General features: G+C 61.0%; 1 protein-coding gene and 1 long non-coding RNA gene across 5 annotated transcripts in view; one reads left to right on the top strand and one right to left on the bottom strand.

The window, feature by feature from the left end:
* The first annotated feature begins 855 nt into the window (after positions 1-855).
* Positions 856-13,385, top strand: part of PIEZO1 (piezo type mechanosensitive ion channel component 1) — a 67,590-nt gene continuing 55,060 nt past the window's right edge. For 2 of the 4 annotated variants that reach the window (XM_033219331.1, XM_033219330.1), the window contains exon 1: positions 857-1,187. In XM_033219331.1, the coding sequence (XP_033075222.1) occupies positions 1,124-1,187 (64 nt within the window). In that variant the 5' untranslated portion in view covers positions 857-1,123. Of the gene's footprint in view, positions 1,188-9,960; positions 10,136-13,385 lie in introns of those variants that run through there. The other 2 variants (XR_004439070.1, XM_033219332.1) reach the window with 2 other exon arrangements.
* On the bottom strand, positions 2,330-11,698 carry LOC117088213. Its single transcript, XR_004439072.1, has 3 exons — positions 11,501-11,698; positions 3,567-3,740; positions 2,330-2,653 (listed from the first exon to the last, which is right to left on the bottom strand). It is a non-coding gene; the product is annotated as an uncharacterized LOC117088213 (long non-coding RNA).

The following is a 13,385-nucleotide window of genomic DNA, read 5'->3' as shown; positions in this document are numbered from 1 at the left end:
TTGGGCTCTCATGAGTTGCCAGTGCCTTGAGGCTCAGTGGCCACGGTCCCCCCCAGCCTTACTCACTCCCTTACGCAGCTAAGTTTGGGAGCCATGGCCTGAGCCCAATTGTGTAGAGCCCTTCCCCCTCTTTCTTTCTGTGCCCACATCAAGGTCAGATGAAGGCCAAACTGCGGTGGCCTGGGTGAGGGTCCCGAACCCCCTGGACTCAGACCCCACCTCTCCGTGGCAGGCGCCGCGGCAGCAGGTGCACAGGCCATGGCTCTCTCAGCGTCTCACGCCAGAGCGACCTGGGCAAAGCCGCGCGCGCGGCGGGCCTGGCTGGGAGCGGCCCCGGAGCCCCCTTCAGACACATGCGGATCGCGGCACTGCTGGGACGCGGGCATCCCGCGTGCTCCCTCCGGGACCACCAGGCCCGGCCGCCGCGGGAGCTCCGAGCCTCCCCACGGTCCCCAGGGGGCGCTGCGTGCTCCCGCCTCGGGGCGCAAAGCGAAAGTCGCTGGGGCACGCGGGGTGCAATTGCGCGTGGGGCGCTGCCTGGGGGAGCCAGAGGCCCGGGGACCCCTTATGTAGAGCCCGGGCCCCAGCCCCGGCCTGCCCAGCGAGAAGCGCCCCTGCCCACCGCCGCGCACGCTCGGGGCCGCGGGGCCAAGGCTGCGGGAGGGGAGGGGTCCGCTCCGGGCCGGCGCCGGTCGGGGGTCTCCAGGCCCCCACGCACTCGGGCAGGCCGGAGGGGGGACGGGCCGCGCGGGACGGCGGAGGGGGTGCCTGGGCGCGCCTGGCCGTCGGGGAAGCGCGGAGGCGGGCACGCCGGGGAGGGCGGGCGGGGGCCGAGCTTATAAAGTCCCGCGGGCGGGGGAGGGCGGGAGCCGCCGTCCGGCCCAGCTCGGCCCCAGTGAGCCGAGCGCTGCGCTCCGCCGAGGGGCAGGGCGGACGCCTGAGCGAGCGCGGGCCCGGGACGTCGGCACCGGCGGGGCGGCCGGAGGAGGAGGAGGAGGAAGAGGAGAAGGCGGCGCGCGGGTCCCCGCGGGTCAGCCATGGCGCGCCGGTCCCGGGGCCCCCACACCGCCCCATAGCGCCGCGGCGTCCGCACGGTCCGGGCCGGGCCCTGGGCCCTCCAGCCATGGAACCGCACGTGCTCGGCGCGGTCCTGTACTGGCTGCTGCTGCCCTGCGCGCTGCTGGCGGGTGAGTGGGGGGCGGGCGCCGGGGGACGGTGGGAGGGGACGGCGTCTCGGCTCCCCACGGCCTGGACACCGGACGACGCCGACCGGGGCGAGGGCTGCGGGCGGGCGGGAGCGGAGATTCCCAGGGACGCGCGACCCGGGCGCCCGCATTCCTGAAGCATGAGCGCGGCAGGCGGCGGCGGGTGGGGGAGACGGCACCGCGTGCCCACGGGGGAGGCCGAGCGAGCGCCCGGGATAGCGCGGCTGGCGTCTCCGCCGGGGCGCTGCGGAGAGGGGGCCGCCGGGCGAGGCGGTGTTTGCCCCGGTGGGAAGGGCCGGAGCGCTGGTGGGGGGAGCACGAATCTCTTTTTCTCTTTCGTGTTTAAAAAAAAAAAAAGCGTAAAGTTGCATCAGGACTTCCTGACAGGCTGGGAGAAGGCGGGCTTCCTGCCTGGAGCTGTTTAATTTGGAGCTTCCCGAGCCCAACGAACGTCCGTGCCCAGGGCCCAGCCCCGCTCACCACTGCACCCCCCTCTCCCGGACTGAGGCGGTCCCACACTTTGGAAAAAAATAGTGTGGGTTCCTCCCTGGTCCTCCCTTGCCCTACTGGGCTCAGTTTCGCAGGGGCGGGGTCCGGCCTCTGCCCTGGTCTGGGGGAGGGGACACCCACGGAGGCTGCGGCCTGGTGTCAGGGCGGAGCAGGGGTCCCCAGTCCTGGCATCTGTGTTCCCTGCTTGCCGGGCAGTGGTGCCCCTTTCGCGAAGCACACCCGGGTGGCCTGGTGCTCCACGGCCTGGCACCCCACCCCTTCCCCGACCCTGGCCTACCCGGGACCCAGGGCCCGCGCCCTCTGCCCGGGGCTCCCCACGTGTGACTGAGCTGGGAAGCAGTCAGATGAAATTAATCCACAGACAAGTGGGATGGTTTGCACTGGGAGTCTGCCATGGACCCGGCAGGTGGGGCGTTTTGATTCTAAAAGCCCTTCCAGAGCCCTTGCCTCGCTCCAGGTGCGAGCTCGCCCAGCCCTAGCATTGGGGATCTAGGGCCGCCTGTGTGAGGCTCCCAGACAGACTACGTTTTGATCGGTCGCACGGAAAGGTGGTGAAACTTGGGGAAGATTTTCTAGACAGGAATCAATGAAAACCATTGAGCCTGGAGAGGAGAGGTTTTGAGCAACTCTCTTCAGTGCGGTCAGCCCTGTGTGAACTGGGCAGCCTGGGACCTGCTCCCAGTGTAGGGTCAGATGGGCCGTAAACAGGGCCCGGCTGTGTTCCTTCCTGTGCCTTAAAAACAAGCAGGACAGCCGGGCACAGAGGCAGAGTCTGGAGCTGACAGGCCTTGGAGAGGGAAACAGGAAAGCTTCTGAAACGTCCCGTTCTCACCGATCGTTCCATTTCCTCTTGTGTCTGAGTGAAAGTGGGGGTCCCTCCTGCAGGGAATGCCCCTTCAGACGGTGACTGCTCCTTGGGCAGAGTTGGCAATGTTTTTCTTTAAAAGACCAGATGGTAAATATTTTTATGTCACAACATCATCATCTTCTGGTATTTTTCCCGCCAGTAAAAAATGTAAAAGCCATCCTTATTCATGGGCTGTACCTAAACAGGTGTTGAGCAGACTCTGTGGCAGATGTGGTTTGCTGCGCCCTGGGCATTGGTCAGGAGGCCTGGGTTCTGCCTTCTCGATTGCTGGCCTCGTGGGGGATCTGGGGGAGGGATCACCGTTCTTGCTTTTGGCCTCCTTGGGGAGGATGGGGAGGTAGCCCAGGGGTGCTCACCCCAGGCCACGTGTCAGAGTCTCCTGAGAAACTTTTAAAGAATAATGACGACTGACTCTGTACGGTACTTTCCGTAAACCTAAAACTGGCCCCAAATGAAGTCTATTAATTTGAAAGGTGCTGAAGCCCAGGCCATACCCCACAGTGATTCTGTGTCTGGGGATGGGGCGTGGGGCCTGGGCCTCAGTGTTTTCTCTCAAGTGCCTGGGGGAGGTGGATGTGGAGCTGGCCAAGAGCCCTGCCTGCCTGCCGGCTGGGTCTCCTGAGTCAGGCTCTCTGGACCTGGGGTGTGGGCAGCACCAGACGGACTGGCAATGTGCAGGTTCTGCTGGCCTGGCTGGAGGTGGGACACTGGCTTTGCTGTCTTTGGAGTGCCCCCTCCCTCTCTGGTGAGCTTTGGCTGGAAGCAGTTAGTTCTATGGTGTTTTGGAAATGAATGAGGTCTTCAGAAGGCATTAGTCAGTGTGTGCCTGTGCTGGCTCAGACAGTGCCTGGTGAGGGTTTGAGTCATCCTGGGGTGCCCCTGGCCCCCACGCCCTCCCCCTCCAGTGCAGGATCATTACCCAAAAATCCGGCAGGGAGCTGCCCCCGCCCACAGGGAGCAGAGGCCTCCTTCAGCAGTCTCACCTGTTCCTGGAGCCTTGGGGGATCAGGGCCCATCTCTTCTAGAGAGATGTCAGGGCAGGGCCGGGTGCAATGGCTCACATCTGTAATCTCAGAGCATCACAGGAGGCCAAGGTGGGAGGATTGCTTGAGCCCAGCCATTCGAGAGCAGCCTGGGCAATGTAGAGATCCCCATCTCTACGAAAAATATTTCAAAATTAACTGGGCGTGTTGGTGGTGCGCCTGTAGTCCCGGCTACTCAGGAGGCCAAGGTGGGAGGATCGTTTAAGTCAAGAAGGTGGAGGTTACAGTGAGCCATGATTGCGTCACTGCACTCCAGCCTGGGTGATAGACCCTGTCTCAAAAAAAAAAAAAAAAAAAAAGGCAGGACATTTGTGATTCTGATAGAACAGGACTGCACCTCTGCTTCTATCTGCGGGAAATCTAGACCGGCTGCGGAAAGCCAGGTGGTGAGAGAGGGGCCACTGTGTCATGGACTGTGGGACACCCACGTGGGCTGACAATATGGTTTCTGCTTTTCAGGGTGCCTCGTGGCACAGCCTAGGGGCACACCCACAGCCGGCAAGCTGGGCGTCGCCTCCTTCAGGCTGATTGTCACTGAGAAGTGTCACCAGTTAGCATGGGGGATGCTTCCTCCTTTTTCAGACCATTGTCACCATCAGAGTCTCACCACCCCTGGGAGGCAGCCAAGAAGGGGTCTCGTTCTGCCCCAGGGATGAGAACATAGAGGCCTGGGGAACAGCAGGCACTTGGCTCACAGTCACTCAGCAGTGCAGAGCCGCCAAGCCCAACATGGCAGAGTCACTCCTCGGAGGCCTGTGCTGGGGTCTCAGGACCTGCCCAGAACCCTGGCCTGTCCCATCCGAGGGTGCTGGGAACAGCATGGCCGTGGCACAGTAGGGTGGGGGCTGCTTTCCTCTGTAGCTTGGGGGCCCCTTCTGAGCATCAGTTCCCTGGCATGGCAGAGGGGCACACTGTGTCTCCATGCTGGGCCTGGAGGCTGGATGAGTCAGCGGGAGGGCGTGGGGCCTGGCTTACTGCACCGAGGGCTGCAGGTGTGAGTGTGCACATGTGTGCGCGTTTGGGGAAGGGGCCGGGGACTGCCCAGGAGCTGAGGATGGATCACAGCGGGTGGCCGTCCCACAGTGGGTCACTGGTGCCCAGGACACAGGGAGCTCCAGCCCCAGCTGCCAGGGTCCCATAGAGAGGAAGTGTCCTCTCGGGGCGGGCGGGGGTGCACAGTCTCTGATCCTCGCCCCAAGGCGGCTTCCTGGGCGGTGTCTCTCCTGTGCTGACTCGGCAGTGCATTTGCTTTCTGTGCTCAAAGATGAAGGGGAACCACCGTGGGTCTTTGCTGCTGCCTTGCCCGCCTAATCTGCCCTCTGCAGCCCACTCCTGAGATGGGGCCACCGCGGTCTCCAGGGTCCTGTGAGAGCCACATCTTGCAGGAAGCCATTCCTGGCCTCTCTGGCCTCAGAAATCCCCTTTTCAATTCAACAAAATGTTAGTCTTCTCTTTAGCTATTTTAGAAATAAACAATTAGACTTTTTTTTTTTCTCTTCTTCAAGACAGAGGCTCACTCTGTTGCACAGGCTGGAGTGTAGTGGCATGATTTTGGCTCATTGCAACTTCAGCCTCCAGGGCTCAAGCCATCCTCCTGCTTCAGCCTCCTGAGTAGCTGGGGTTACAGGTGTGTACCACCATACCTAATTTTTGGATTTTTAGTAGAGGTGGGGTTTCACCACATTGGCCAGGCTGGCCTTGAACTCCTGACCTTAAGTGATCTGCCCGCCTCGGCCTCGGAAAGCGCTGGGGTTACAAGCCTGAGCCACGGCGCCCAGCTGACGATTGACTTGCTTTTGTTTATATATGCTTTTTCTTCTGGTTCCAGAAGCAAGTTTGCCCTTCCTTGTGGTAGAGAATCCTAGCTCACAGGGCAGTTTAGAAGCCAGCACCGCGTCCCACACACACACACATCTGGCATGGACGGACCCTTGCTGGGTGTCTGTCCTGTGTTCTTCTGAAAGGCAAGCTGTTCCCAGCCAGCCCCTGCCCCTCTCTGCCTTAGTCTGCCTAGAGGCCTGAGTCTCCCGGGTGACTGTGAGGCGGGACCCCCCTTCCCCCAACGCCGCCCACATCCTCCGCATCTGCGTTCTGTCCTGCTCTTGACCTTTGAGCTCCCGCGTCGGCCTCAGGGTGCGGCTGTTGAGCCTACTTTTTGGATTAGGACTCTGGGGTGGGGGAAGTTAATTCACATACCCAAGATCACACTGGTGGGAAGGGACAGGCCGGGGGTGAAGGCTTCTCCTCTCCTTGGCAGTTGAGTCCCACACCTGCTGGCAGAGGCATCTGAAGAGGACTTGGGGTACAGGGTCACTGGGAGGACAAGGGCAGGTGGAGGTGTGGCCAACCTGGTGGTGGCTCGTGGGCAGCAGCAGACTCTGTCTTGCTCTGAATGTGCGGGGCCCTCACCCCCTTCTCTGGGTCTGGGTTTCCTCCCCTGTAAGTGACACCGTAAAAGCTTCACAGACGCTTCCAAGTCTCAGGTCTCTTGGGCTTTGGATCTCACACCCAGGCTGGGCAGGAGCAGGGGTGGGAGAGCTCTCCCCACTGGAAGGCTCAGAATTCTTCACACAGTCATGGGCCAGGAGACCTGGAACGTGGGCTTTCCCAGCTGTGCTGCGTGCCGCGGTGGCCGCGGTGGCTGGGGGTCCGTTGGGCCTCCATGAAGCTGAGGGGAAGGAGCCACTCACCACCTGGTCTCGGAGCACACAGGGCAGTTCCCAGGAGCACAGAGGCTCCTTGGGACCTGTGGGGCCATCGGCCTCCCTCAAGCTGCACACGCAGCGTGTCCCCAGGGGCGTCTGCAGCCCGGCCCACCCCACTGCAGATTCCCAACCACTCAAATTCATTCATGCATCTTCTCACGCAGGTCCTGTGGGACAGAGCTCTGGGCAGTAGCCAGAAGTCCAAGTTCTGGGTCAGGGCCAGTCGGGGTGGGGGATGGGGCTGGAGCTCCCTGCTCTCCCTCCCAAGCTAGTCAGGAAAGGAGGCTGTGGGACCCGCACTGTTCTGGATGCACCATTGCCGTTTATTCACGAAGCGCAGTGCTGAGCACAGGCAGGGAAAGAAAAGTGCCAGGAAAATGGGGCTCCCCCGACGCCGCCCAAAACAGGGTCCCTGGCCAGGTACAGTGGCTCACACCTGTAATCCCAGCACTTTGGGAGGCTGAGGCAGGTAGATCACCTGAGGTCAGGAGTTCAAGAGCAGCCTGACCAATATGGCAAAATCCATCTCAGCTAAAAATACAAAAATTAGCTGGGCGTGGTGGCACGCACCTGTAATCCCAGCTACTCGGGAGGCTGAGACAGGAGAATCGCTTGAACCCAGAAGGTGGAGGTTGCAGCGAGCTGAGATTGTGCCACTGCACTCCAGCCTGAGGGACAGAGTGAGCCTCCGTCTCAAAAAAAAAAAAAAAAAGAAGAAAAAAAAAGTGAAGGCGTAAATCAGATTAAATTCCCTTTTTAACCCTTTGAACCTCTTTTTTTTTTTTTTTTTTTTTTTTTTTTGAGGCGGAGTCTCGCTCTGTCGCCCGGACTGGAGTGCAGTGGCCAGATTTCAGCTCACTGCAAGCTCCGCCTCCCGGGTTTCCGCCATTCTCCTGCCTCAGCCTCCCGAGTAGCTGGGACTACAGGCGCCCGCCACCTCGCCCGCTAGTTTTTGTATTTTTAGTAGAGACGGGGTTTCACCGTGTGCCAGATGGTCTCGATCTCCTGACCTCGTGATCCGCCCGTCTCGGCCTCCCAAAGTGCTGGGATTACAGGCTTGAGCCACCGCGCCCGGCCAACCCTTTGAACCTCTGTCCTCCCTTGTTCCCAGCGGGAGGCCTCTGGTGGATGCACCATGCACCCCACCTGCCCCCACTCTCTGGGTCTCTCTCCCAGCTGGAACGGCCACTTCCCCGGGTGCCTTCCTTGGGCTACAGCCTTGTGCCTTGGCGGCTGCTGGATGCCTGAGTGTGTGGGTGGTTCCCAGTGTGTGGGATGGTGCACGAGCTCACGCCCTTCTGTGTGGGGTCACACACCCACCGCAGGCCGTATTTTTGCTCACGTTCATGTTTCTCCATGGTGGACGCTGGGTTGCAGGGACCCTTCCTGTGTGCGGGTGAGGATCTGGGCAGCTTCTGGTGCTGGGCCCATGGGGACGCTGACCATCTCGGGTGCCAGTGCTGAGGCGTGCAGTGGACAGCTGTCCTGCCGGGTGCTGCCAAGGCCCCTTAGGCCGACGTGCGTGGCCACCCGATTCCCCGCCGTTGTCTCAGGAGCCTTTGCTGAGTGGGGTGGATCAATTTTTCGGGTGTGTTTTAATAGCATAATTACAGGGAGTATTTCAGGCTCCCTCTGACGGGCCGGCAGGGTTTGGCTGCCGGCTGTTTACCAGGCTCCAATCTGCACACTATTTTTCTGTGGGTATATATAGCTGGGGCTGCTTCTCCTTCCTCAGGTTCAGGCCAAAGAGGGACAGCGGCCGCCTCAGCCACCTCCTGTGGTTTCCTTTGCCTGTGGATGGGCGGCTAAAATGGGCCCAGGAAGAGTCAAGAACAAGGCTGGCTCTGGGTGCCACAGCTCCACCCCCAAAAGCAGGAAGGGGGCTCGGGCCATGCCCATCTGTGAGCCCCACCGGTCCGGGAGCGGCCTCAGGCAGGGGAGTCCTGGACCCCGCAGTGCCTGGCTGTGTTTGTCCCCCCTCCCTCCTGTGTGTCTAGAAGCCTCCAGCCTCGGGAATAATGAAACTCAACTGTGACTTCAACAGATTCCTGGGCCCGCGGGAGCTCCCGGAGGCCTGTGGCTGTGGCAAGACCTGGAGGGCCATGCGAGAGGGACAGATGCGGGTTTGGGGAGGCTGCCTGCCTGGGAGGGGCCTCGAAAGAAGGGACAGGCGTGGGTTTGGGGCTACCTGCCCGGGAGGGGCCTTAAGGACCCCAGGTCTGGTCTTGGTCTCACTCACCTCCTGGACCCTCCAAGGCCTGCGGCTTGCAGTGTGTTGGCTGGGACCCCCACTGTCTGCCTCTACGCAGGCTCAGCCACCATGCGGCCCTCGCTCCCTCACTTACTTGATTTCTATTTATGGTTAAAGCAGCATTTGAAACAAGCCATTATGAAAGCAACATGAAAGGGAGTTTTGAAAGGGGAGGCCATCGTCCATCCCACTGCCCCTGCCTCAACAGGGATCTGCTTTTCCTTTCCTGTCTGTGGGCCAGTGACTATAAGGACCCCACAACGGGCGGCCTGCAAGGCTCTGCCCCAGCCTCCGCTTTCTCCCTCCTTGGTGGGTGCACGCCCTTGTGCTTTTCCTAAAAGAGCAGGTCCGCCCGGGCATGGTGGCTCACACTTATAATCCCAGCACTTTGGGAGGCTGAGGCGGGCGGATCCCGAGGCCAGGAGTTCAAGACCAGCCTGGCCAACATGGCAAAACCGTGGCTCTACTAAATATACAAAAATTAGCTGGCCATGGTGGCAGGCATCTGTAATCCCAGCTACTCAGGAGGCTGAGGCAGGAGAATCACTTGAATTCAGGAGGCAGAGGTTGCCGTGAGCTGAGATCACGCCACTGCACTCCAGTCTGGGCAACAAGAGTGAAACTCCATCTCAAAACGAAAAAAAAGAAGAAGAAAATCAGGACACCTCAGCCTGGTGCAGGCCCTTCCCTCCTTCTAGTCCCTGCCAAGAAGTGAGCGGGCCCAGCTCTCCTGCCGGGCGAGGAAGGGGCACACACATTCCTCTCTTGGGACAGCAGCAGCAGCAGCCCTGTTGCACACACGAGGATGAGGACGTGCAGGCTCAGGGGCCGTGGGGGGCAGAGAGGCTGTCGGCACTGGACTGGCCCGCCCGAAGCCAGGGTCCGGCCCCACAGTCCTGTCCCCAAGCTCTGGCCCTTCTGTGGTTAGTCCCGTCTGCTAAATCCCCTGCTCTGCCCCTGGTGTGTGGTCCCCCAGTTCCCTCCTGTGCTCGTTCCCTGGTAACCTCCCACGGCTTCGCCTCCGCAGATGCCCTGAGCACACACCCTCTCCCCTTCCTCCCCTCCCAGATGTGCATACAGGAGCTGCTCAAAGGCTGGGGCAGCCAGCAGGGCCCCTCCAAGGGAAGCTGGGCCCCGGGCAATGCCCTGAGCTGCCAAGTTCTGGCCCTGCATCTTGTCCCTTCTATGCACCACAGTGTGGGATCTCGAGTCCTGGGTGGTGCGTGTTGAATCTGAAAGGAAACTGCCCCTGCGCTCCCCAGCTTGTAGCCCGTGGGCCTGGCTCTGAGGCCTCGACTGCCCCACGGCCTGTGCTGCACGTGCTGGGGCCAGGCTCTGGCTCTGGCTGATGCCTCCCGTGGCTTTAATCTGCATGATCTGGATGCTTAACAACGGTCTTTGCCTCTGCGTGTGCATTGCCTTCTGAGGAGTCTCCTCAAGTCTCCCAGCTGTTTAAACGACGCGGTCTTTTCTCTTTGGACCTGTTGGTGCCGTCAGCCACCCTCCTGCCTGCACTCTCCTTCCCCTTGGCTGCCACTCCTGTGCTGCCCTGTGTGGTGTCTTTCCGTTTCTTTCTCTCTTTTTTTTTTTGACAGAGTCTCGCTCTGTCACCCAGGCTGGAGTGCAGTGGCATGATCTTGGCTCACGGCACCCTCTGCCTCCCAGGTTCAAGCAATTCTCCTGCCTCAGCCTCCCTAGTAGCTGGGATTACAGGTGCCCGCCACCACACCCAGCTAATTTTTGTATTGTTAGTAGAGACAGGGTTTTGCTATTTTGGCCAGGCTGGTCTCAAACTCCTGACCTCAGGTGATCCGCCCACCTTGGCTACCCAAAGTGCTGAGATTACAGGCATGAGCCACTGAGCCCAGCCCCGGCCATGTGTTTTTAAGAGCAGGCATTTCATTCAGATGAAGCCTGGACACTCTTGGGGGACTGTGGTCAGGGGTTCTGCCTGCCACTGAACGTCCTCTCCCTGCATGGGTGGCCGCGGCATCCGGGCTGCACTGGGCCCTGTTCTGCCTAGCTCCTGGCCGCTGGGTCTGTCCTGGCGTCCTCTCTGTCCCGTGCGGGCGCCTCTGCCTCCTGCTCCAGCCTGTCAGGGTCAGGGACGCCCCTCTGCCATGCTCCGCCCCCCCCGGTCCCCTCACTCCCTTACATCCTGGGTGTCACGTGCACGGCCGGGACTCTGTCATCTTCATTGTCTGGGCCGGGGCCTCCCTGGGTGTCTGCTGGATGGAGGGGCTTCCTTGGGTCCCTGCACAGTGAGCTGCCTCCCAGCACCGCCCTGTCGTTACGTAGCGACTGTCTTCGTGCCTGGTTTTCCTTCCTTTGACTGGTTCCCCTGGTATTAATTCCCAGGCCTTGCATTACCATCTCCCAATGCCTGGGTGGTTTTAGCACCCAAGAGCCTGTGCTGAGGCATCTTAGACCACGTGGGCACCACTCGCTTCTGCGCAGCCAGCTCTGGGGTGCCTTGTTTCTTGTGGAATCCTCCAGGGAGCCCCATGTACCCCAAGAGTGCTCTCCCCAGCCACTTGGCATGAGATAAGCGGTTCCTTTGCCCTTGGGCCCCATCCTTGTCTGGTCAGTCCTTCGTCATGTGGTCAGCGTGGGATTGCCGGCTTCCTTTTCAGGCTTCCTGGGACACTGCTCAGACCTGCAGCTGGGCCAGCAATGCCCACCCATTCCTCCTCCACACGGTGTGCAGAGGCGCCTGGGCCGCTGCTGGGGACTCGGGCGTCCTGGAGTGAGTCTCCTTGACCCCAAGCTGTCCTATCACGGCTGGGGCCTGTATTTCCCCTTCAGCACCCATGGGTGTCTTTCTCCAGTTTATATTATGATTTTTATTTACTTACTTATTGAGACAGAGGCTCGCTCTGTCGCCCAAGCTGGAGTGCAATGGCATGATCTCGACTCACCACAAACTCCGCCTCCTGGGTTCAAGGGATTCTCATGCCTCAGCCTCCTGAGTAGCTGGGATTACAGTCATGTGCCACCATGCTGGACCTCTAGTTTGTATGATTACAGCCAGGTCAGGGAGTCACCGGGTGTTGCCGTCCTGTGGGTGGGAAGGGGGCGCAGGCAGAGGCCAGGAGGAGGTGACAGTGATGAAGTCAGCGTGCCGCTCAGGCCACGCCCACCCAGCCCTGCCTGGTGACTTGTTCCTGCTGTGCTGGGAGCTGCATCCTAGACCTTATCGCTGGGCACAGACCTTCCCAGCCAGGGGAGAGGGAGGCCCGGAGGGGCCCCAATCTCTGAAGGTCAGCAGTGTGCGGGGAGGAGGCTTGCGGTGGTGAAGGGACTTGGGGGACCTGCAGGGAGGTGCTGGTGGTCAGGGATGGTGGCACCTGAGGGGACTTTCGGCAGGTCCAGAAGTGCCCAGAGCAAGCTCCGGTGGGGCCCTGCAGTGGGGGGCTGGGGTCGAGTGACCCTCTTCCTAAGACCACCCAGGAGGACACCGGGTGCAGGGAGGCCGGACCCCTCTCCCCCAGCCTGTCAGCCTTTTCCCTATCAGACCCTGTCCCTAGGAGAGGGGGGCCTCAGGCGTGGTCTTGAGCCCCTAAGGTTTTTTTTTGAGGGAAGCGCCAGCCACTGTCTTCACCCTTCCCCTAGTGAGGCCAGGCTGTGTAGGGCCACGTGGAGGCAGTCTCTGCTGCACCCGTCAGTCGCCTGGCTTCCTGCCGACCCTCGGCCCCTGTCCACCTCTGGTCTCAGACAAGGCCCCTCTCCCTGCCCACCTCCTCCCTGGCTGCCACGCCGGGTGGGCAGACCTCCTCTGTGGTTTCTATTCAAGGGGTCCCCCGTTGGCTCCCCACTCTTGGAGGGCCGTCCTGTCTCGGGCCTCCCCTCTACTCACATCCTCTGAGCGAGGGCCCAGGCTTGAGGCCAGGAGTTACTGGGGGGCCAGAGGGGGAGGCTCAGCCTGAATCAATGAGACCCAGGAGGGACGAGGCACGTGGACCCGGGGGCTGGCTGGAGCCGCTGGTGACAGATGGAGGAGTCATTGTTGCTTCCAGAGCACAGCGAGCTTGAGCTCCCTGGAGTGCCAGAAGCTTCTGGGTGGATAGACAGGCTGCCTCACATTCCAGAGGCTGACACAGTCTTCCAGGCACCCCAGGGCCAGCTGGAAGCCATGTGCCTCTACCCACATGTCCCGTGGGCGTTTGTAAGGGAGGCTGGCCCTGCCGTGGCCCACTCCAGCCTGTGGCCCACCCCAGCCTGCGGCCTCAGGAGCTCGCACCTTTGCGAGACGGTGACATGAAGACTGAGCCAGGGCTGCTGCGGGCATCCCCCTTAGAGAGTGGGTAGGAGGGGCACAGGCCTTTTTTTTTTTCTTTTTTTTTTGATATAGAGTCTCACTCTTTGGCCAGGTTGGAGTGGAGTGGCACGATCTCAGCTCACTGCAATCTTCGCCTCCCAGGTTCAAGTGATTCTCCTGCCTCAGCCTCCCGAGTAGCTGAGACTACAGGTGCCCGCCACCACGCCCGGTTAATTTTTGTATTTTTAGTAAAGACAGGGTTTTACCACGTTGTCCAGGATGGTCTTGATCTCTTGACCTTGTGATCCGCCGGCCTCAGCCTCCCAAAGTGCTGGGATTACAGGCGTGAGCCACCGCGCCCTGCCAGGCATGGGCCTTTTTATGGAGGAGGAAGCCGTGCCCTCTGCCAGACTCTGGCTGTCTGGGCCACCTGCCTGTGGACTGGGTTCTGCAGGGGCAGCATGAGCAGGGGCCAGCAGGCTTCCAGGGCCCTCAGCTCCAGCATGGCTGTTGGTTATTGGCACCTGGGCCTCACGTCTACATGG

This window comes from Trachypithecus francoisi, unplaced genomic scaffold (genome assembly GCF_009764315.1).
Source record: "Trachypithecus francoisi isolate TF-2019V2 unplaced genomic scaffold, Tfra_2.0 Lachesis_group10, whole genome shotgun sequence".
Lineage (NCBI taxonomy): Eukaryota > Metazoa > Chordata > Mammalia > Primates > Cercopithecidae > Trachypithecus > Trachypithecus francoisi.
This window is presented reverse-complemented; position numbering and strand designations above follow the sequence as displayed.